The 23,024-nt window shown below is 36.8% G+C and overlaps 1 protein-coding gene across 4 annotated transcripts in view; it reads right to left on the bottom strand.

The window, feature by feature from the left end:
- Positions 1-23: 23 nt before the first annotated feature.
- LOC107551161 (liprin-alpha-3-like) overlaps positions 24-23,024 on the bottom strand; it is a 41,794-nt gene continuing 18,793 nt past the window's right edge. The window contains exons 9-33 of one of the 4 annotated variants that reach the window (XR_001604737.1): positions 22,855-22,907; positions 22,630-22,723; positions 20,882-21,016; positions 20,685-20,768; positions 20,119-20,250; positions 18,434-18,496; positions 18,235-18,314; positions 17,301-17,466; positions 17,021-17,214; positions 15,437-15,677; positions 15,217-15,350; positions 14,951-15,102; positions 12,763-12,856; positions 12,590-12,671; positions 12,174-12,374; positions 11,756-11,818; positions 11,070-11,096; positions 10,368-10,543; positions 10,012-10,109; positions 6,410-6,585; positions 3,726-3,794; positions 3,360-3,522; positions 2,076-2,134; positions 396-862; positions 24-200 (exon numbers count right to left, since the gene is read on the bottom strand). Coding sequence is in view for 3 of the 4 variants with exons in the window: in XM_016232673.1 (XP_016088159.1) it covers positions 2,088-2,134; positions 3,360-3,522; positions 3,726-3,794; positions 6,410-6,585; positions 10,012-10,109; positions 10,368-10,543; positions 11,070-11,096; positions 11,756-11,818; positions 12,174-12,374; positions 12,590-12,671; positions 12,763-12,856; positions 14,951-15,102; positions 15,217-15,350; positions 15,437-15,677; positions 17,021-17,214; positions 17,301-17,466; positions 18,235-18,314; positions 18,434-18,496; positions 20,119-20,250; positions 20,685-20,768; positions 20,882-21,016; positions 22,630-22,723; positions 22,855-22,907 (2,724 nt within the window). In the remaining variant the exon portion in view is untranslated. Of the gene's footprint in view, positions 863-2,075; positions 2,135-3,359; positions 3,523-3,725; positions 3,795-6,409; positions 6,586-10,011; positions 10,110-10,367; positions 10,544-11,069; positions 11,338-11,755; positions 11,819-12,173; positions 12,375-12,589; positions 12,672-12,762; positions 12,857-14,950; positions 15,103-15,216; positions 15,351-15,436; positions 15,678-17,020; positions 17,215-17,300; positions 17,467-18,234; positions 18,315-18,433; positions 18,497-20,118; positions 20,251-20,684; positions 20,769-20,881; positions 21,017-22,629; positions 22,724-22,854; positions 22,908-23,024 lie in introns of those variants that run through there. The other 3 variants (XM_016232673.1, XM_016232674.1, XM_016232675.1) reach the window with 3 other exon arrangements.

Genomic DNA, 23,024 nt, shown 5'->3' with positions numbered 1-23,024 from the left:
GCCCTCCCCCCGCCCCTTCCCCCCATTTCTCCTCCTCCGTTCACCTCTTGTCATCTTTTATGGCTTGCGTTGTTAGAATGATTCTGTCCATCAGGACTCGTGTCTGCTGGTCACTTGCTTTGTCCGCAAGCATCTATCTATTTGCCACCACCAGCGTCCCTTCATTTGCCGACTCTCTCTGCTGACCTTTAGTCTTTAATCTAAATGTTTGAAGATTAAAAATAAAACACCTAGTAGGAACTGAGCAAGAATTGTGCCCTTGGCAGCCTCTCGCGTAGCTCTCACTGCAGTCTTTCTCAGCTTGTGCTGATTGAGAAACACGTACAGCGAAGTCTTGGCCTCACACAGCCTGGCCCCTTGACTGTGCTCTTAAGTACACTTCCTCTGAACCTTACCGTATGTAAACATCCCTGAAGTCCAGGTTGAGTTGCCACAAACATCCTTTGCTATCGAGAGACTCAAGAGACCAATTGCAGGAGGTCAACGAAAGCCTTTCTGAGGAACTAGGGCTGCGGGCAGCGCCATTGAAACGAAGGATGGAAAGACGAGGGAGTTCATCTACAGATGTCCCATCCGCACACACACAGGAAGTGAGAAGAGAGAACGACAGAAAGAAAGATTAAACAGTCATCCGATTCCTCCAACCATCCCATTTCTTACCACTCTCTTGTGTCGTACATTCTTCATGTCTTTTGTCCTTTTTTTTTGCTCTTTCTCTATCCCTCTTCTGTTATTGCAGAATGGTCAGACCAGTAGAGTTATATTTATAAATGTATATATTCATTGCTTTTTTCTGCTTATCCCCCCTCCTCCCCGTGAATGAAATGTAAAGCCGGTTCCAGCTCTCTGAGAACGGCGCCTCCTGTGTGCGAGAGACACAATTACAACACATTGTCAGCATTTCGTGTACTGACGTTCATCAATAAAGCATCAATAAAGTCTGATTTATGGAGGCCAATTTCCACCACATAAGAAAAAAAAATCATGTCGTAACTGAGATAAAGACAAAATAAAAATTGAGATAAAAAGTCATAATTATGACAGAGTTATTACACTTCTTGAAACTTATGAAACTTATGACATTCAAAGTCCTAATTGATATAAAAAGTTGAAATTATAAGTAAATTATGACGAAAAAATTTACTTGACTTATTATATACATATAACTTCTACATGACAAATTTATCAAATCTTAAGTCGTAACTGACAAAAAAAAGTTGAAAATTATGAGTTCAATCAAAACATTTCAGCTTGGTATGTCATAATTGAAACTTTTAATCTCATCATTATTACATTTTATGTCATAATTTTTAATTAATCAAAATTAAGCATTTTTCATGTCACAAGCATGATTAACAATGCATTATTATTTTTCCTGTGTGGTGAAAATGGGCTTCCATACAGATGGAATCTGCAGATTGTTTTTTATTTTTTCTGATCTGAATTTAGGATAAATTGGGCATTTGAATGCACATTGATGTTAAAACGTGCTGAAAGTATTACACTATAGGTAGCTGGAAGTATTATCATGAATGAATGAACATGGGGTGTTTGTGTGTGAAGGACTCAAGAATTCTACAAAGTTGTGCGGCCACAGACTCCATGTGGGCCTGATGATGATTCACACACAAACCCAAAGCACATGATAAAAACATGAAAAGCAACATCCTTTCCAAAACAAGTTTAATGACAGACATATAAAGGGCATGCAAAATACGGAGGTGTCTACTCCATTACAGCAACCCAAGGAAACCCAACAGAATGCTAAACGTGCTTCAGTCAAACTCATAAATGAGCAGATTTTCATGATTTGGTATTTACAGGCATCAGCAGAGGGTAATCATTGGTAGTGGTGTACCGCAAATCTTGGGGGCCCTGCCCACACACAGTCATTAAATACTTCCATGACATACTTTTCTCTTTATCCTGTTCTGTTCAAAACGTTTTTTGTTTAGCTTTCTAGATTTAGAAAGTCTGGTAGGTAAGAGCAAGTGATTTTTATATTTATATATATATATTTTTTCAAATTATGTACAATAATATATCTATGTAATTGAAAAATTATTAAATCTCACCTTTGCAATCCCTCAACAGGAGTAGGTCCTCACTGAGCCAGACTCTGCCCTCGGAGATGCTGAAGAAACAGATAAGTGAGAGATGTATTTCTAAACAGCATTATACAGCATTCACTTTGGCACCACTTTCTCATAAGGAAGCAATCTTCTTACAAAGTTTATCTGAAAACTAACCCAACATCCCTCTGTCAAAAAGCTATTTCAGACCTAATTGTGGGGGTTTCCACAAAGCCCCGCTTATCTTTAGGTCCAATCTTTGCATTAGTCTTTCCTCTTATTTATCATTTCTTATCTGAATTATGGTATGTCCTATTCTATTGATTGCCGTGAAATAGTATAATGTACTGTATGTCTGCTTACTGGTCACGTGTATGTTGTATTATGTATTGTTAGCATGCAATATTTCGCACACAAAGCGATCAAACAAAATTCATGCAGTAGTATAACTGAAAATATCTCCACATCTTGTACTGGTATCTAGTTTTGTATATCAATTTTCTCAATGGATCTTATAATATTCAGAGTGCCATTCAAAAATCTGACAAACCCACAAATCACACACATTTGGCAAAATCCTACAAAATGAGTTCCCAACAGCACATTTTTAAATGGTTAGCACACGTGCTCCTGGGAAATGGCTTGTGCTATTTCCTGACCCCTATCAGTTTCAGACATCTTTCAGTTTACATGAATCTCTTTCTCACTCAGACATAATCACTGCAAAACTCCTAAAACACAACTGAATAAGACATACTACAGTAATACCATACTGGAATATATTGCTAATCTAAAATATTAAATACTATTAAAACAATTAGATGTAGCTGGTAATTGCATTAAGGCCTATTCAAAAGGGGACAATTCAGAACCAATTTTGTACTGTAATGTAAACATAAACCATGTAACATATTCTGCAGTGAATTCTAAACTGCTGTCATTCTTGTTTCGTAAAGAAATGTAACAAAAGTAAACACTAGGTAATGTTACTTGTTTGTGTTTCCAGGTCATCATTTTGTGAGTGACAAAGTGTTTTTGTCGCTTGACAAGCTTTGCTAGTGTTAAGGAAATATTGTAAACGACTTGATCTGATCTGTTTTTTTTAAGTTTCAGTGCATTTTGGGTGTGAAATTTACAGCTGTGTGAAATAAAAAATTGCTAAGGAGAACTGTGTGAGGAGTTAAAAAAAAAGTATTTAGCAATGTGTCCTAGTGATTGTTAAAAAAACTGTAATAGGATTATTAAAATGAAAAAAGTGGCTTGACAGTGGAGAACGTGCGAGCTCACCATCGCTCTGGACCTTCCTCAGGGTGACTGAGGGGGTAGAGATGGCTGAGGCACGGAAGTTAGCAGGCAAGGTCTCTGAGGAGTCAGAGGTCACGCCCCTCAGATCTTTCTCCCGGAACATCTTCCTCCATGAAGGGGAGCGGGTGAACGTCTTAGTGCCATCCTAAAGGACACAGGAACAGAGGAAAAACACCAGAATCCATGTTAGTGAGTCCAGTCACTCAGAAGTGACTAATTCTGATCAGGCATGTCATCAAAATGCATCTGACTGTTGAAAGTCCTGTGAGAGGAGTGTCATTATACTTTCAGTGGTGGGAGGTAAAGGATGATCAACATCCAGCTGTGTTCATGTCCCATGCTGCTCACCTCGTCTGGCCTCCTCTCTGTTCCCATGATGATGAGAGAGTTGTATTCCTTCTCCAGAAGTTGTCGTGCCTGGATGTGGAATAAACATCCTTTACATGTAATCAACCCAGTCCGGTCAGGAGTAATGAGTAGGCACTGCTTTCATCTATAAAGCTCTTATTGTTTGGAGACTTGATGAAGCAACAGGGTTTTCATGCAAAAAATGCATCTACTGTATAAATAGACCGCCTGTATATATAAATATTTATTTTATGAGTAAATTTCATTTATTAGTAAATTGGAATATTACAGAAACAATTTGTGAGGAAAGAAATGCTTCTATTCCATTTGTTCAAAAGAAAAAAAATCATGACTTGATGTGCATGTAAGAATTTATTAACATGTTTTCTTATCAAATAACATTTATTCACCCTAAACAAATATGTTTTTTTGTATGCGCATTTTCCATCTGAAATTTGCATAGAAATGCGGACATTGTGATGCATTCATATGTGACAGGTTGAGTTTGAATGAAAACAAAATTTATTTTTGATTTATTTTTATACATGATCTGTATTAACTTCCATTTAGTGGCATAATGAATTTAAACATTATCCCTGACAATACTAAAGAAACTCATCTCTTTGATGAGCACTTAACTGCATCCTGCTTAAAATATGAAATAAATAATTTCATCTACGCTTTACTCCCTCCCTGTTCTAGCTTTGAAACAATGTCTGAAACTTTGTATTACTAGCCATTCTTTTGTTTATTGCCTCCTTAAGATGAATTGCTTTTTGTATTCCTCATCTGTAATTCGCTTTAGATAAAAGCTTATTGTAATGTAAATCTAATTGAATGTGTTAGAATATAGGTTATGTCCAGTGTTGGGAAGGTTACTTTGGAAATGTAATAGCTTTCAGATTACAAGTTACCATATTTAAAATGTAATAAGTAGTGTAACTATTTCAATTACTTCATAAAAGTAATGTAACTGATAACATTTAACAACTTTTTGATTGTCTTTCTGTTAATCATTTTCAAACATTTAGAGAGAGTTGTATTCCTTCTCCAGAAGTTGTCGTGCCTGGATGTGGAATAAACATCCTTTACATGTAATCAACCCAGTCCGGTCAGGAGTAATGAGTAGGCACTGCTTTCATCTATAAAGCTCTTATTGTTTGGAGACTTGATGAAGCAACAGGGTTTTCATGCAAAAAATGCATCTACTGTATAAATAGACCGCCTGTATATATAAATATTTATTTTATGAGTAAATTTCATTTATTAGTAAATTGGAATATTACAGAAACAATTTGTGAGGAAAGAAATGCTTCTATTCCATTTGTTCAAAAGAAAAAAAATCATGACTTGATGTGCATGTAAGAATTTATTAACATGTTTTCTTATCAAATAACATTTATTCACCCTAAACATGAATAAACATGTTACATGTTTTTTTGTATGCGCATTTTCCATCTGAAATTTGCATAGAAATGCGGACATTGTGATGCATTCATATGTGACAGGTTGAGTTTGAATGAAAACAAAATTTATTTTTGATTTATTTTTATACATGATCTGTATTAACTTCCATTTAGTGGCATAATGAATTTAAACATTATCCCTGACAATACTAAAGAAACTCATCTCTTTGATGAGCACTTAACTGCATCCTGCTTAAAATATGAAATAAATAATTTCATCTACGCTTTACTCCCTCCCTGTTCTAGCTTTGAAACAATGTCTGAAACTTTGTATTACTAGCCATTCTTTTGTTTATTGCCTCCTTAAGATGAATTGCTTTTTGTATTCCTCATCTGTAATTCGCTTTAGATAAAAGCTTATTGTAATGTAAATCTAATTGAATGTGTTAGAATATAGGTTATGTCCAGTGTTGGGAAGGTTACTTTGGAAATGTAATAGCTTTCAGATTACAAGTTACCATATTTAAAATGTAATAAGTAGTGTAACTATTTCAATTACTTCATAAAAGTAATGTAACTGATAACATTTAACAACTTTTTGATTGTCTTTCTGTTAATCATTTTCAAACATTTAAAGCAGGCAGGGTAACCTTACGGTAGTACTCAACACTGATTAGTCACTTTTGAAATCCTTCATCACTTTAATTAAGATTATAATAATTTAATTTTAAAGCACAGCCACCACAAAATCAGACTTTGGCACCTCTTTTTACTTTGAGATGATTCTGAGGTTAAAAACAGATTTAAAATCATAACAGGAAATAGTTAATAGCTATGATACTGTTTTTGTCAAATCAAAATCAAATCTTTGCATATGATAGGAAACACTGGTGTCTAACAATGCCTTGGAAAAAAATGATAAATCCTAAAATAAACACAAACCCAAATAGGAAATAATAAAACATTTGTCTAATAAGCATGTGACGTATTGGGTGTCCTAAACATTGATGCCTCATAGTGCAGTCAATGCAATTTATGAAAGAAATCAGTTAAATCTGCATGTGTGTGTGTGTGTGTGTGTATGTGTGTGATAAAATTCAAATGTAACCCCATTTGTAATCGTTAACATTTTCAGTAACTGTAACTGATTATTTTGATTATATTTTGTATTTAAATTACGTAATTCCGTTACATGTAACTAGTTACTCCCCAACACTGGTCATGTCTGAAAGTGTGTAAAACACAAATATATATCTGTGAGGAGTGCTGTCATTGTACCTGTGTGTTCTGATTGGGTATCTGCAGGAGCAGGGCGAGGTCAGTGTAATCAAATGTGTCGTCCAGGGCGAGCAGGGCACCATGCACACCGCTCTCAGTCAGGTTATCTGCATACTCCTTCAAGCCGATGGACTGCACCCAGCACATCACACGCTCGTTTGACCACACCATCACATCTAGACAGGAAACACAAGGGCTGGACTATGAATAGAATTGCAGGAGGGTGTTAACCACTGATCATTATCGCTGGATAATCATCAATTTCCATCTTGGGTGATGCCTCTGGATTTCATCTTTTGTTTCAGTTGCTCCTGATCTTTCAGATGGACCTCTTATGGCCAATGCAACATTTGGACACATGTGTTTTTGTTTCAGACAAAGTCTTTGTCTCTGTTTTGTATTTCCAGGGGATTGCATGGGCTTTGCATTTGTTTTGTTGATTCAGCTTCTCCAAACCAAAGTTCAAAGGAAGGAATGCAATCATGGAAAACAGTCAAACCGTTCCTACCGAGTCATTTAATATGATGGTGACTATATTAAAACACCCTCACAGCTTCAGATAACTGCATATTCGGTAGATTTCTGTCTGTAAAGGGTGGAAAAGCTATTGATGACAACATGCCATGAACTAGGGGCCTGGTTTAGCCAGCATTGCTACTGTTAAATAAAACTAAAACTACTACAAACAATTGTCACTGTTTGAAAGAAAGCTAAGAAAGAACGAAAGAAAGAAAGAAAGAAAGAATAAGTTAATACATTTTATTAAATGAAAAACTTACAACTCAGAAAAGATTTAAAATGTTGCCTTGGTAAACTATTGAAATAAAATAAGTTAAAGTGCTAAAATTGCAAAGACTAAAATGGAAATAAAAAATAAAGCTAAATAGAAATATTTAATAATAAAATTGACATAACAAAATTACTAAAACTAAAATTAAAATATAAAAATAAAAGCTAATTCCAAATATTAATAAATGCTATTATAGTATATAGTAATACCAAAATAACACTTGGTTACATGTCTTAGTAACCACAGTTAATCATCCTGAAATATCCAATAGATCTGGCTATTGATTGTTTTAATGTGTTTTCATGTACTGTAGTTGGAAACGCACTGATTTTAAAATAATGAAGTGCCAATAACTGATAAATGTCTAACATTAAAACATCTTTTAAATAAAAAAAAATAAAACACTACAAACAATTGATTGGAATACAGCAGGTATATGTAGGCATCAAAACATTGCAGTATTGTACAGTATGAAAAATGGAAATTAATTTTGACATTTACTAAAGATTACATGTAACCGTTTTAAATTCTAAGTATTTTTAAAGACTCACTTTGCATGTAGCAATGCTCACAAAAGTATCCCTGCACTACAGTGAGCAGAGAGATGTGTGCATGCAAAGCTATTCACTCATGCTTAATATAGTCTCAAATGGCATGAAGGCATCTGTGTTGCTACGCGATGAATAACTTCTAGATCAGCGAAGGCATCTGTTTCTAATCAAGGTACTGAATGAGGCGGTAACTGCACCTTTAAAACAACTCACAACTGTGAGATTAATAATGCGATCTGTGCATTGTGCTTTGATCAGTTGACTCTTCAAATGTGAAATCTCTATTGTGCCATTGAATCCTGTGCATAATGGAAGGCTGGGCCGCTCAACGCTTTCCAGACGTCATTGCTGGTAATGTATGTTATTATTAACAAATGCATTCTGTGTAAACACCCTTCCTCTCTCTCTGCCATATTCTCATTCACTGTCTGATGTTTTAATGAACTGTGCATTCCACAAGTGACTGTTGTTGCTTTTTCCCTTTTGTACATTTTGTTTATCAGACTGTTCTGCTGTATGAATTGATTGATGATGCAAAGCAAAGATTAACATGATAAAACCCAAAGAGAACTTGGAAAACCACCAGAGAATGTCATGAGATTCCTGCTCTACCAGCTTAGACCAACTTGAACTTCCATGTTCACGCAAACTGGTTTATGCTGGTTTAGTACTGGTTTAGCTGGTGGATCAGTATAACGCAGAATGCAAAAATAAGCAAGTCTTCCTGGATGAACTAGTTAGTATAAAGGAATGAATAAAAAGTACACTAGCAATCAAAAGTTTGGGGTCGAGAAAAATGTTTAGTTTCTTATTCTCACCAAGGCTGCATTTATTTGACCAAAAATACAGTAAAAATGCTAATATCGTGAAATATTATTACAATTTAAAATACATGATTTCTAGCTTAATTTATTTTAAAATGTAATTTATTCCTGTGATGGCAAAGCTGAATTTTCAGCAGCCATTACTCCAGTCTTCTGAAAACAACTGTGCTCTTTAATATTTTTGTGGAAACTGTGATACATTTTTTCACAATTATTTGATGAACAGAAAGTTCAAAACAACAGGATTTCTTTGATTAATCTTTCATAACAGAGTCAGCGTAGACCCTCATTTGACGTTAAAACTACTGTCAGGATTTACTAAGTGGGAAATTAGCGCTGAAAAGGCAGTTCTTTTTGCGACTCACCTTATTGAAAATGCATTTGTTGGAGTTTCCCTTTCAATCTGTAAATTTATGGGTGGAGAGTATTTAAATGAATCACGCAATGCGATTTACTAAGATTTGTACTCGTCAATTCACTGGTATTTGTGGCATTATTTAATGCCCAAAAAAAGCATGTCTTAACACGCGGAGCGGAGTGCCTAAAACCCCCTCAGCTGTTATAAATTCACTGTAAACCACGGCTTCACGGGGCTTATTGCTTTTATAAAACGGTTATTCCATATACGTAGCAAGGTTTCACAAAATAAAACAAAGCTAATAAAATGTAAAGATATTGATAAAAAACATCCTTCTTCCACCAAACAATGTAGTTCTTCAGAAACGGTTGTGGTTGCAACAAAGTGGTTGCTGAAACAAACATGTGTATGTTTGTAGAGTAATTTACAACAGCTTCGAACGCAGCTCAACCAATCAGAATCAAGGATCGGATAAATAAATAATAAAAATAAAAATAAATATCTTCATATAAACAAAGGCTTTGCCTGTGCTCTTTCCATTGAAAATTAGAGGCAACCACTGTATTTTAATCACAATACAAAAAGAGATGCTGCATGCATGGTTTTTAATCTAAATTAGACTGTATAATTTTGAAATTTGAAGCAAAAGCGTAATGGTCTGACTTTTACTTGATACTACACTCTACTTCAAACTATACTACACAAAACATATGAACGAAACAAAATCAGCAGACGGGCTACATGAGAACACAAATTCACTCTCTGCAATTCATTTAACATCTCAACCGATCTGAATCATATTTGTATCGATTTGTAACTGGATCGGTGTGCATCGTTACATCCCTAATCAGTACTGTAGTAGATTACAAAAAAATGATATTTAATAAATATTTGCAAGCTACAATAGTGTTAATGGTGTGTTACGGGCACCAACATGCCATGCAAGGGACCAGCATCATATGCAACTTGGACAAGACCCCTACAATGACACTGTACCCTTGTACTCAGTGTTAGCCATCTCTGTTAGCAAAGATAAGCAAGTAAGAAAATGTGAAGGAAAAGATTAAAAAAAATAAAACCTTTATTCTGGTGCTGGCTCTCATCTCTCCTCCTCTCCAGCTCCTTGCGGTCATAATTGAGGCGCTTCAGGCACATGATGCCATAATGAAGGCTCACCCTGTGGGGTCAAAAGGTCACAAGGATTAAGAGAGAGGTTGCGAGGCTATCTAAATTCATTAGGACACTCCATCCTGACAAACTGTTACAAGAGCTGACCCCAGGCACATCAGAGACTAGGAAAGGCCCTAAGACACACACCTGCACCATCAGAATAACTGATTGGCATTAGATGGCACGAGATTAGGAATGATAAAGAGAAGGAATAATGAAGCGTGTAGTAGCATTTAACCAATGCGGAGAGGGAGACAGAAAATACCTGTGGAAACTGTCCACCATTTTCAGCTGCCCACGCAGCTCTTTCTTGGTCAGATGGTCCAACATGCGGGCGTCCACCAGTGACTCCATGAAGTAGCTTCTGTACTGGGGCAAACCCAGACTGGGCAGCCAATCATTGCCCACCCACTCATGGTTCATATCTCCATAAGCCAGGATCTACCACACAGGAGGGCCAAAATAAACATGCTTTCTATCACAACTGTATTCCAGTTCATTCATTACAATGTGTATTTGATGCTTACATATCCACACTTTAGGGCTTAAAAATAAAGTTCTGGGCCAGTCACTTGCCTTATTGGATCAGCATTTAAAACTTAAAATTGTAAACAATACATTGGCAACAATAATTATTTTAAACTATTTTAACATTTTATTTATTTTATTTTATGTATTATTATTGAATATACATTTAAAATTTGGAAAATCAAAAATGTAAAATCTGACATTTAAATGAATAAAATAGACACATTTATATTTTTTGGTCTTGAGGCCAGAAAAAAAAATCCTTACTGTTGAGCTCTGACCTACCATCCATTTATCAAAAAGGAAACAGCAGTTAAGTGATTCTATGTGATTTTGATACGAATACACACTTCATTTATTCTTAAAGATAATTTAGTCTCAACTATCTAATGGCACCATCAGTTTGAAAGTGTTTAATGGACGTATTGATGTTACTCACCTGATCCCAGCTAATCTCTTTCAGCTCCTTGTGTGCGGAGGTGATAGCATGATAGGAGAGAGGTGAGGAAGAGGAGATAAGGAACGCAGCAGAGGGGCAGCAGGAAAGACACATCGATGGACAGGAAGAGGAAAGAAGAATGAAGAGGGAAAGCAGGAAGAGAGGTACAAAGGGAGGAACAGTTTGTTAGTGACCGGGTCATTAGTTGGAAGCAGTTCACACTGAAACAGAAAAAAGAGGGAAAGTTGAGGATGTTCAACGCTACAGCCTAGCTGGACACACAGAGGGGGAGAGAGAAAGAGAGAGACGCATCAACACATGTCCGGTCACTCCACTCTCTCCTCGTGCCACCTCTCATACTGTCCACTAGGGGGGAGAGCGCTTTACAATCCAACACTCCTGGTTTACTTTTAAAAAACTGGGGGGGGGGATGCAGGACAGTCTAATTAATACTGAAATATTCACAAAATGAATATCGGTTCCAATAAAGAATCACATCAAAAACGGTCAGAAGTGCAGTCATTGGTGGATAAGAGGTTTTGTCAATATCCATTCTTTAAATCTATTCAAGTAGTTGATGGCTTCAACACACATTATTTGGATCTGTTACATGTTCTTTTCCCAAACTAGTAATCTAGTCAGGCATCAGCAAATACTGACATAACACAAAAAGTGTGGCTACTAACTGGTTTGGTTGCTGCAGTCAGGGACTCCATCTCAGCATGGGTCATCCACACGTTACTGGTTGACTGTGGTAAGAAAAGAAAACAATCAGAATTACTGTTTATTAGTATTAGGTTGGGTAGGGTGGAAATGTCTATGATCACACTGAAAATCAGGGATTCAAACTCTAATGTTTAATAAATACAACAAAGTAATTTTATGATATAAATAGAATAAAAAATATTCATGATGCTGTACTCTTTCTAGGCCACTAATTACAAGTAAATAAAGTAAATTTGTGATACCGATTTTGTGACTTTTTTGATCATTCTTTAATCAAGTTGGAGAATATGAGTTCATACAGCTCAAATGCTGCTGTGTGTGTGTGTGTGTGTGTGTGTGTGAGTGTGTGTGAGTGTATGTAAGTGTGTGTGAGCCTACGGAGCGTGTGCTGGCTGGGGCCGAGGGGCTGGTCAGGGACACCATCTCCTGAATGGCCAGTCTCAGTTTGAGGCGGTGCAGAGGGTTACTGATGCCGATCTCTCTCTGGATCTCTGTGTCTGACAGGTTAGCCATGATGGCTCCACTCTTCACGTTAGCACGACAGGCTGCCACGTACCATGCCGGCATGCCCACCCACAGCTGAAAGAGACAGATAGGTGACCTTTAGGAAAGCACTAAACAAAACAAAAAAGTGCTAACAGAAAGCGCCTTTTCTTAGGACATCAAAGTTACAGAGAATGTAAGTAGACAGTCTGAAACAATAATGCCATATATTTAAACATAATAGCACCTATCATTGTAAAACTAATCAAGCCCCTTTCTATCCATTGCAACACTCAGATATGGAGTCATACTTCCAGCCAGGAGACAACAGTGGGTCCATCCCAAGATGCAAAGGGTAGCCCCTGTCGGCATGCCTCCTCCAACAGCTCATGCCTAAAAGAAAGGGAGAGAAGTGTATTCAGTACAAAGAATAAGATACAGAGTGAGAAGAAAGACTACATTAGACCGGTTAGAGTAAAATTACTTCTTCTTGCTGCGACGGTCCTTGTCCACCGGACCGGCCATTTTAGTGAGTCCGAGGGGATCCACAGAGCCCAGGTCATCTGAGGGGGTCGAGGCTACAGGAAGCACAGGAAGGTTAAGGGTGGCAGTTAAATGAGCAGGACTGAATGAATAGTGGATATTAAACACTTTACTGACCATTAAAGGAACATTAAGATGTTGAAAACAGTTTATCCTGATGCAGTTATGCAATATCAAACATTGTTATATAATAATATTTGGTAATTAATTGCATACTACATATATCGTTTACAGGGCTTGTTTAGAAACCAGATCTGTTTCTTGAGCAGCAAATCAGCATATTAGAATGATATCTGAAGGATCATGTGACACTGAAGACTGGAGTAAAGGCTGCTGAAAATTCAGCTTTGCATCACAGGAATAAATTACAACTTAATATGTGATCCTGGACCACAAAACCAGTCATAAGGGTAATTTTTTTTAAATTGAGATTTATGCATAATCTGAAAGCTGAATAAATACATTTTCCATTGATTTTAGGATATTTGAGGTTTGTTAGGATAGGACAATATTTGGCTGAGATACAACTATTTGAAAATCTGGAATCTGAGGGTGCAAAAAAATTTAAATATTGAGAAAATAGCCTTTAAAGTTGTCCAAATGAAGTTCTTAGCAATGCATATTACTAATCAAAAATTAAGTTTTGATATAATTACAGTAGGAAATTTACAAAATATCTTCATGGAACATGATCTTTACTTAATATCCTAATGATTTTTGGCATAAAAGAAAAATCTATAATTTTGACCCATACAATGGTTTTTTGGCTATTGCTACAAATATACCCCAGTGACTTGTTTTGTGCTCCAGGGTCACATATATTAAAATAGAAAACAGCTATTTTAAATTGTAATAATATTTCACAATAGTACAGTGTTTACAGAATTTTTGATCAAATAAATGCAGCCTTGGCAAGCATATGAGACATTCAAAAACATGAAAACATTTTACAAAGCACAAGCTTTTAAATGCTAGTGTGCATATATAAAACATACAGTTTTTCTGTTCAAGAAGAATGAACCAAAACTAGAGATGACTCATATTGTACTACACCGATTTTTGTCTAATCAAATGCTCTCTAGAATGAGAATGTCTCTCCCACTAGCGCTAAAGGAAACAACTAGCATGTAGAAAATCATGTTGAATAAAGGTTATTTGTTATTTAAAAAGCAAATGAGCCCTTTGATATGTCCCAAGCAAACGAATGGTTTCATTAGGAACAAGTCAGCAATTTCTTAGAAGCTTTAAGGAATGTTTCCAGATAACTTAAGCATATCCCTCTGATTTTGTGCAGAGCTATTTTTTATTTTGTTGTCAAGCACTTTTTTTGTTTTTATATTGCTCACCCTCATGTCGTTCAAAATTCTGTTATTGCTCACCCTCATGTCGTTCCAAACCCTTAAGACCTTCGTTCATCTTCAGAACACAAATTAAGATATCTTTGATGAAATCCGAGAGCTTTCTGACCCTGCATAGACAGCAATTCAACTACCACATTCAAGGCCCAGAAAGGTAGTAAGGACATCATAAAATCCCCCCCCCCACCCCGAGTCATCCTCTGTCATCAAAAATATCTTAATTTATGTTCCGAAAATGAACGAAGGTCTTCCGGGTTTGGAACAACATGAGGGTGAGTAATTAATGCCAGAATGTTTGGGTGAACTATCCCTTTAAGTATTTATTTTTTTAAGTTAGACTCACCCAGAGATGCTGACTCACGTCCAGGCTGACCTATTTTGTTGTCAAGCACTTTTTTTGTTTTTAAAGGGATAGTTCACCCAAAAATCAAAATTCTGTTATTGCTCACCCTCATGTCGTTCCAAACCCTTAAGACCTTCGTTCATCTTCAGAACACAAATTAAGATATCTTTGATGAAATCCGAGAGCTTTCTGACCCTGCATAGACAGCAATTCAACTACCACATTCAAGGCCCAGAAAGGTAGTAAGGACATCATAAAATCCCCCCCCCCACCCCGAGTCATCCTCTGTCATCAAAAATATCTTAATTTATGTTCCGAAAATGAACGAAGGTCTTCCGGGTTTGGAACAACATGAGGGGGAGTAATTAATGCCAGAATGTTTGGGTGAACTATCCCTTTAAGTATTTATTTTTTTAAGTTAGACTCACCCAGAGATGCTGACTCACGTCCAGGCTGACCCATTCTGACCTTATCCTTCTTCCCAAAGAGCCGGCCGATGGAAGACTTGATGCTTTTCTTTTTGCTGGCCTTGTGGAGGGAGTCCTGGCTGCTGTTTGAGCTGCTGCCATCAGCTGAGAGACTGGAAATCCACAGAGAGAGACAAGGAAAGGTCACTTAAAAAGGCTGAAGTGTGAAGGGAAAGACATTTTGTACAGTGCAATCTCAGTCCTGTGTAAAGATGGATTTAACGCACCTGCGGAACTCGCGACTGTCATCCAACATTGCACCAGGGTGAGTGTGTGTCATCCTGTCCAATCGCAATGCACGAGGGGTGGGAGGAGGGGTGGAATCCAGAAGGGCCAGGGACCTGTCGTCATCTTTGTTGTTCTGATGGGCAGAATGGAGTCAGCTGTTTGCACGTTTATTCAGTGTGTGATAGCAATGCTTGTGAATAATCACACACACGCTCCTACCTGTCTGTCTGTCTCACGCGCTGGGGAGTGGGGCAGGCGGGGAGTGGAGTGCCCGGAGCTGGGTGGAGAGGGCGATGCCAGGGTGGAGGATGTGAGGGATGGGGGGATGAAGCCACGGCCTGTGCTGTCCCGCCCTAGAGAGGTCGGGGGCACTGGAGGGCCATCCAGAGCCACGCTGCTGACTCTGCTCTCGATTTCTTCAGCACGAAGCTCTGTGCTCTCCTTCTCTTCCTGAATCAGCCTGAAGAAAATATGAAGGGAGGGTAAGACAACGGCTTCTGTAGGTATCATTAGGCTAAATTCAAGACTTTTTAAAAGTGTGTTCCCACCAAAAATAATATCTATAAAGATAACTATACGTATAACTATATTAGCATTAAAAATGGACGATACTGTTCTTTTTATTATAAGCTTGCGTTGCAGTTTTGCCATCTACCATTTTAAATGCCTGAGCTCTTTAAAGCAGGATGGATTCTGGTTGGCTGTCAAAATTTTTATTGCTCATCAGCTGAAATTGAAAGTGATCCACTGATACCGTTATCCTTATAGCTATGCGGTGGATTTCCCTTTGTTCTAACTATTATTGAAACTTTATAGTTATAGTTCTTGGTGTAAACCTTTTAAAATACCACCTAAATGGGAATTGCCATCATCTTTTTATTTAGCATAATTTAATTTTCCATAATTTAAAAACATATGGTAACAAATGGAAACTTACAAACTCAAGCTCTTCAGTGCCACTAATAGAGCATAAAATACACATTTACCTTAAATCTACTTAAATCCACTTAAATCCAACAAGAAATCAATCACAAGTGCTGTATTCCCTCATACAACATTAAATATTAATACAAATATGAAAAGGCTCCAATTTCAGGCCTTGAATTGAAAAAAACAACAACATTTTTTTATATTTACAAAATCCTAAGGACAGAGAGAATGAAACAAAGAGAAATAAACCAAATTTTAGGTTTGTAAATGTCCATCAATCTACTAGTTAGTTATTCAGTGCTAACCAGTCTGTTCTAAAAAAAATACAGAAGTATGAGGTTAGTAATTTTGTTTTTGTTTTTTGAAAGACATTAATACTTTTATTCAGCAAGGGTGCATTAAACTGATCAAAAGTAACAGTAAATATTTATATTTCAAATAAATGTAGTTCTTTTGAATGTTAGAAGAACCATGTTTTTTCACAAAAATATTAAGCAGCATAGCAGCTTTGCCATCACAGGAATACATGACATTTTAAACTACATTTGAATAGATAAATACAGTATTATACATATATAAATATAATTATATTTATGTATATTTATTTATTATGTAGTGTGTAAAACGTCCAATCAGGGTCACGTAAACTCAAAACTAGCAAGGTTTTCTTAAGACTGAGTTCAAGCAATCCACCAACTACTTGATTTTGTAAATACTTTTAGGTTCCCTGCCATATACTCTCCTTATCGAGTGTCCTGCTCTTTCCCATTAACCTCCCTTTCTGAGCGCTCTCCATTTTAAATGTCTTTCCCATTAAGTAAAAGTTTGTTTTTTCAAGCGGTCTCAAGGTCCCTCCATCTTCAGTAAACTCACTTAATCTCTTTGTTGATGGCCTCCAGCTGCTCCTGCAACATGATAGCGAGAGTCTGCACATCTGTCTGGCCGCTTGGTGAGAGCAGTTCCGATCCAAAGAGCGTCTCGCGATCCTCTTCATCATCAGAACACCTGTCCTCCACGCCGCCCTCGAACCCAGTGCCCAGCAAAGCTCCGTTGTCCCAGTCACCGTACTGCACATGAGAAAGGTTACTTGTTTAAATCCATATTAAACTATTTTTATTCCTTTATTAGCAGGTTCATACAAAGATGTTCTCACTTTGCTAGCGTCCTCCCTTGCGCCGCCCCAGCGTCCACGATGAGCCCGTCTGACCACGCCTCCTGTGCCTGTGTTTCCATAATGATCTAGGTGAGTGGTGGAGCCAGCGGGAAGTGACCCACCTCCCTGGGAATACCTCAGCTCCAGAGCACTTCCTGGCAGAGACCTAATAGAGACGCAGAGGAGGCCATGGTTACAGTCAATAAAATCCAAACTGCCCCTATTTATGGGCAGTGTTTGCCCACTTTTCACAATGCAAATGATTTCTGATGGTTAAAGTCATCCTGTCCTAAGTTTTTCCCTCAATAAATATTAGTTTGACTCAGAAATAAAAATACTGATCATAAGTTTGCGGTCAGTAAGATTTTGTAATATTTTCCATAATTGTAATGTTAAAGTAAAACAGCAATATTGTGAAATATTATTAGAATTTAAAATAACTTTTCTATTTAAAATTCAATTTCTATAATTTATTCCCGTGATAGCAAAGCTGAATTTTCAGCAGCCTTTGCTCCAGTCTTCAGTGTCACATGATCCTTCAGATATCCTTATAATATGCTGATTTGATGCTTAAGAAAGATTTCTGATTATTATCAATGTTAAAAACAGTTGTGCTGCTCAATATTTTTGTGAAAACCATGATACTTTTTTCAAGGTTCTTTGGTAAAAAGAAAGTTCCAAAGAACAGACTTTATTTGAATATTAATATTTTGTAACATTATAAATAACTTTACTATCACTTTTGAATAATGTAAGTATTAATAGTAGTATTCATTTCTTTTAAAAAAACTTAATGAACCCAAACTTTGAATGTTACATACTGAAGTAAAATTGATTGTGAATGTCTTATCTTATAATGAAGCAGTCACATATTTCATGAAATTAAGATAAATGACTTAAATGAGAAGACATGCAGAAATGGTATGCATCTTACCGCGAGTAAGAGGAACCAGGTCTTCCTCTCAGCTGGTCCAGCTCTAGTTGAATCCTCTCCAGCTCTGCAATCAGTTGATCCTGGGAGGAAAAATATATTAGTATCAGATAATAGAGCCATCTGGACACAGGTCAAGTCAACAGAGCTGTATTTTCTATTATTTTTTTACAATAGCATTATAGTTTAAAGACAAACGTACCTTGTTCGCTAAGAGATCATCTTGGATCTTCTTCATGTTAGCGAGTTCCTCAGACAGAGCGTTCTGTAACACATTACACCAGACACTTACATATAAATTCATTCAGTTGTAAGGTTTTTTTGAATCCAATGTGTTCCCTGGGAATCAAACTCATGAAAGTGGCGTGGTTAGTATCATGGTAGGATGGGTCACAATGGAGAAATAGCTGATCGGTCAACCAACTAGTCAGATGAGGTTGGCTAGTTTAGATTATAATAACATTCACTTTTAGGTTTTGATATGGTTCTGCTTAAATTAGCATACTATCTGAGCGTGCCATATTTAGCCTTTAGCTAGTTTGCATGGCAATACCAGAGGGACATCAGTGGTTTGTCATTTTATGAAGCTACGAGAATACTTTTTGTGCACGAAGAAAACAAAAATAAAGACTATTCAACAATTTCTTCTCTTCCGTGTCAGACTTCAATGCACATTCACGAGAGTACCTCGACACGACCAAAACTAGCCGCAGCGCATCCGGGTTCTATGTCAGAACACAGGCTCCTGCGGCTAGTTTAAAAGCAGAGGAATGCACACGCATGCGTTGTGGTACTCTCATGAACACACGACGAAGTCTGACACGGAAGAGAAGAAATTGTTGAATAAAGTTGTTTCTTTGCACACAAAAAGTATTCCCGTAGTTTCATAAAATTCCGGTTGAACCGCTGATGTCACATGGACTACTTTAACAATGTCCTTACTACCTTTCTGGGCCTTGAACGTGGTAGCTGAGTTGCTGTGTATGGAGGGTCAGAAAGCTCTCAGATTTCATCATAAATATCTTCATTTATGTTCTAAAGATGATTAAAGTTCTTACGAGTTTGGAGTGACGTGAGGGTGAGTAATTAATGACAGAATTTTCATTTTTGGGTGAACTATCCCTTTAATTCTTAAAAAATAATCAATAATAATAATTAGATTAGATAAAACAGTAAATAAAAATAATTACTTAAAAATATAAGTAGAAAAAATATAGGCAACATTTTATTATTTTTCTACGATGTTCTAGACCTAGAAATCATGCTTTTGAAATGTCCTCTATATAATATTTACATGACCTTTAGATCCCTGAGCATCATATGTTTTTAAAACAGTATGTTGGGTTAAAATAGCTTTCCTAACTGTTAAAAATGTTCTTCTTCATTCTGTTTTTGAACGCGCCTTTAGTAAATGACCTCTTACAAGCACATCTAACTGCGCTCAGAGGAACCAGAAACAGCCTAATTATACTTCCTTGAAACTGATTAGTTAACTACAGTGGTTGTTCAGGCATCCTACAACTAGTAGATTTTGAAAATATGTGGTTCGGCACATTCCTAGACCACTCCAGTCTGATGTGTTCTGTTTTCAGGAACACGTCTTCTGTTTCTGACATTAAGCGCAAATTATGTTTCAGCCATTTATCACGGATTCTCTGATGAGAAATGCATTGAGCATGAAACACCTGCTTTTGTGCTGAAATAATGAGGGAGGACACATAGAGGAAGCCTGGAACTCCTATTAGACACAAACATAACTGAGGCAACATCTGGATTTTTGAGGTAAGCATCAAAGACGTGGTGAAATGTCAAGGCTATTTTTCTGTTTTCTGGATGTGTATGCAACGTTGTCAAGGAAATCGAATCTGAAATTGTGGAGGATCACACCTTCTCCTCCAGGGCAGCCATTCTCTCCTTCAGGTGCAGCTGCAGTCTCTCATTGGACTCTGACAGAAGCTTGTCCACCGTGTCAGAGAGACGCTTGTTGTGTTCGTCATTCATCCGCTCCCTCTGCCTCGCCTGAAGGAAGGGAGGGAAAAAGAGAGAGAAAAGTGACGGACAGAGAAAGATGGATGATGAATTTTGAGTATATACTTGACTAACAGTCAATAAAAGATATGTGACACTGATGAGAGATTATGCTGTGTGATTTATGCAAGAATAACACTATTTTGATTCTAATTAGTATATTTTGCTCCCACCAGATGGGGATCCGCTACAAGAAATGTGGTTGTTTCATCCGTCACAAAAAAATTGTGTTTTTCGTATCTGTTTCAAGCATAGGTATTTGTGCGTGACGAATTTTTAGGATGACAAGTACAAAAAAACGCATACAAAAATTTCGGACTTGGTGTGCAAGGACCTTTACTCTAAAAGCCCATTCAAAGTGAAAATACTTCACTACATTTGAGAGTAACACGCTGAACAAATGAAAAAATGAGAGGATGAGTCACCCTCTGTAGCTCCTGATTTTTCTCTTCAAGTTGTGCCTCCAACTGTCTCAGTCTCTCCTCAAAGTTGCCATGACGCTCCTCCGCCTAAACAACAGAGTCAGGATAAAATGCATTTGAACTTCGTTTGGACCTGTTTTCAATTTGAAACGAGTTAATAGTATAGCACCTCAAACAGATCTGAACCTGACAGCACACACCTTGTTGAGTGCCGCCACCCTCTGGGCGAGCTGAGCCTCGATCTCGGGCAGCGTCTCGGCCCTCTGGAGGGTTTGCTGCAGCTTCTGTTTAGCATCGTCTAGACGCTCCTGGAGCTGCCTGTTCTTCTCTTCACTCTGAGTGGCAGAACAATGAGGCCAAACAATACAGAACACCATAATGAACACATTCTCTTCAGGAAAAATAGTGCTTTGTTTTTGATGGAGACCTGGTGAAAACACAATGAAACTTCTTTTTGTTAGTAATAAACCAAAAGAAAATAATAATGAAATACAGTTTTGAACAAAAATCAGGTATTATCTATAACCAGAGATCATTTCGATATGTATGAACAGCAAAGACATGTTACGTAAAACCAACACGTCCGGACATATCATCACAAAGCTTGGAAACAGATTCTAAATTCTTGTAGCCACAATTACAGACCTCAACCCACAAACCTTTAAAACAACAAAATAAATTCACTTAGATTTAAATGCAAACAGTAATTTAGGTGCAATAAAACTGTCATGTGGTTCCTTTGCTAAGAATGTCTAAATTTGCAGTGCATCTCTATTTACTGTAAATATATCACTATCTCCTATTGCGAGATTTGTTTAACTTAAAGATTTGACGGGAAAAGGTTTTGTACAAACATAAAAATTTGGAATGAATAGCTTTAATCTGATGCAAAAAAGAAAGAAAAAAAGTAGAAAACAAATTTCAAGAAACATTCATCTGTGATAATAAAATAAAATGTTAGAAATTTAAAATGTATCCGTCAGAATATCAGTCAGTTTACATGTCCCCATTCATAATCAATCAATTTTAAAAGGTTACATAGAATTAAATAAAAATGAAGACTACCCTTCACAAGTTTTTTTTTTTGAAAGAAATTAATACTTTTTATTTAGTAAGGATGAATTGAATTGAAGGTGACAGTAACTACTTTTACAATAGTTAAAAATAAAAGTTGTTCTTTTGAACTTCCTATTTATCAACAAATCCTGAAAAAAATGTAGCATGGTTTCCACAAAAATATTAAGCAGTAACACTGATTCAAAGACAAAATATATCTGAGCCCCATAAATATATTCAAATAGAAAACAGTTCTTTTAAATTGTAATAATATTTTTGTCATATATATTTTATACAGACTTTTGGTCAAATAAATTTAGCCTTGGTGAGCATAAGAGCATTTATTTTATAACTATTTAAAAATCCTACCAACCCACAACATTTGAATGTTATTTCAAATTATATTTAATATAAACCTTTAAATTAAAATCATTGAATTAAGCTTTTATCTAAACACAAATATCATGTTTTTACTGTTTATGTTTTTTCCTATGAAAAATAAAATCAAAATTATTTAGCCCTATCTATTTAATTTAGATTTATGGGGGGAAAAATCATAGTTGGATGTTGTGGGTAGCAACAAAAAAATCTAGGACTATTTGTTGACCAATAATCTGAATATTGGAGGGGCCTACAGTGGCTCTCCATGGTGGTTATAGCCCTGATACCTTGAGGTGTTAAAAAGTGAAGGATTTCTTGAAAATTCATTGAAAAGAAAGAAAAGTCTTGAAATGTTTTTAGATGAAACACCAACTAAACGAAATCGTCAGGCGCAAATGGCGCCATACCCTGAGAATAACCCCCAGAGACTCCTGTTGATGAACACGCTGTTAAATGATCCTTCAATAGTTACACCTTTCATGTCTGTCTGAACATGATTTTTCTTTTGTACCTGTCTGTATAAAGACTCTTTGCTGGCAAGCTCGTTCTCCAGCTTGTCTTTGATGTCATGGAGAGAGGTTGCCTCCCTCTGGGCACTGAGGTACCTACAGACAGAAACACACACGGTGAGGATCTGCAGGGCGCTTGAGAAATCAAAACTGCGACTCTATCTGTGTCTTTCCAAAGTGCGGTCAAACCATGCGACAAAACAGCTGTGAGATCTGGTCTAGTTTACCTGCGCTCTAAGGTGGTGATTCTTTCCTCCATGTCCTCTCTTTGACACAGCGCCTGCGGTTGAGGGGGTGGAAAAATGTGAGATAAAAGAGAGAACACGTCAAAAAGAATAAAAGACAACAACATATGGTTAACTGATTGCAGAGGCACAAACGTACACAAAACGATCAC

The sequence above is a fragment of the Sinocyclocheilus grahami genome, unplaced genomic scaffold (genome assembly GCF_001515645.1).
Source record: "Sinocyclocheilus grahami isolate Dianchi unplaced genomic scaffold, SAMN03320097.WGS_v1.1 scaffold416.1, whole genome shotgun sequence".
Lineage (NCBI taxonomy): Eukaryota > Metazoa > Chordata > Actinopteri > Cypriniformes > Cyprinidae > Sinocyclocheilus > Sinocyclocheilus grahami.
This window is presented reverse-complemented; position numbering and strand designations above follow the sequence as displayed.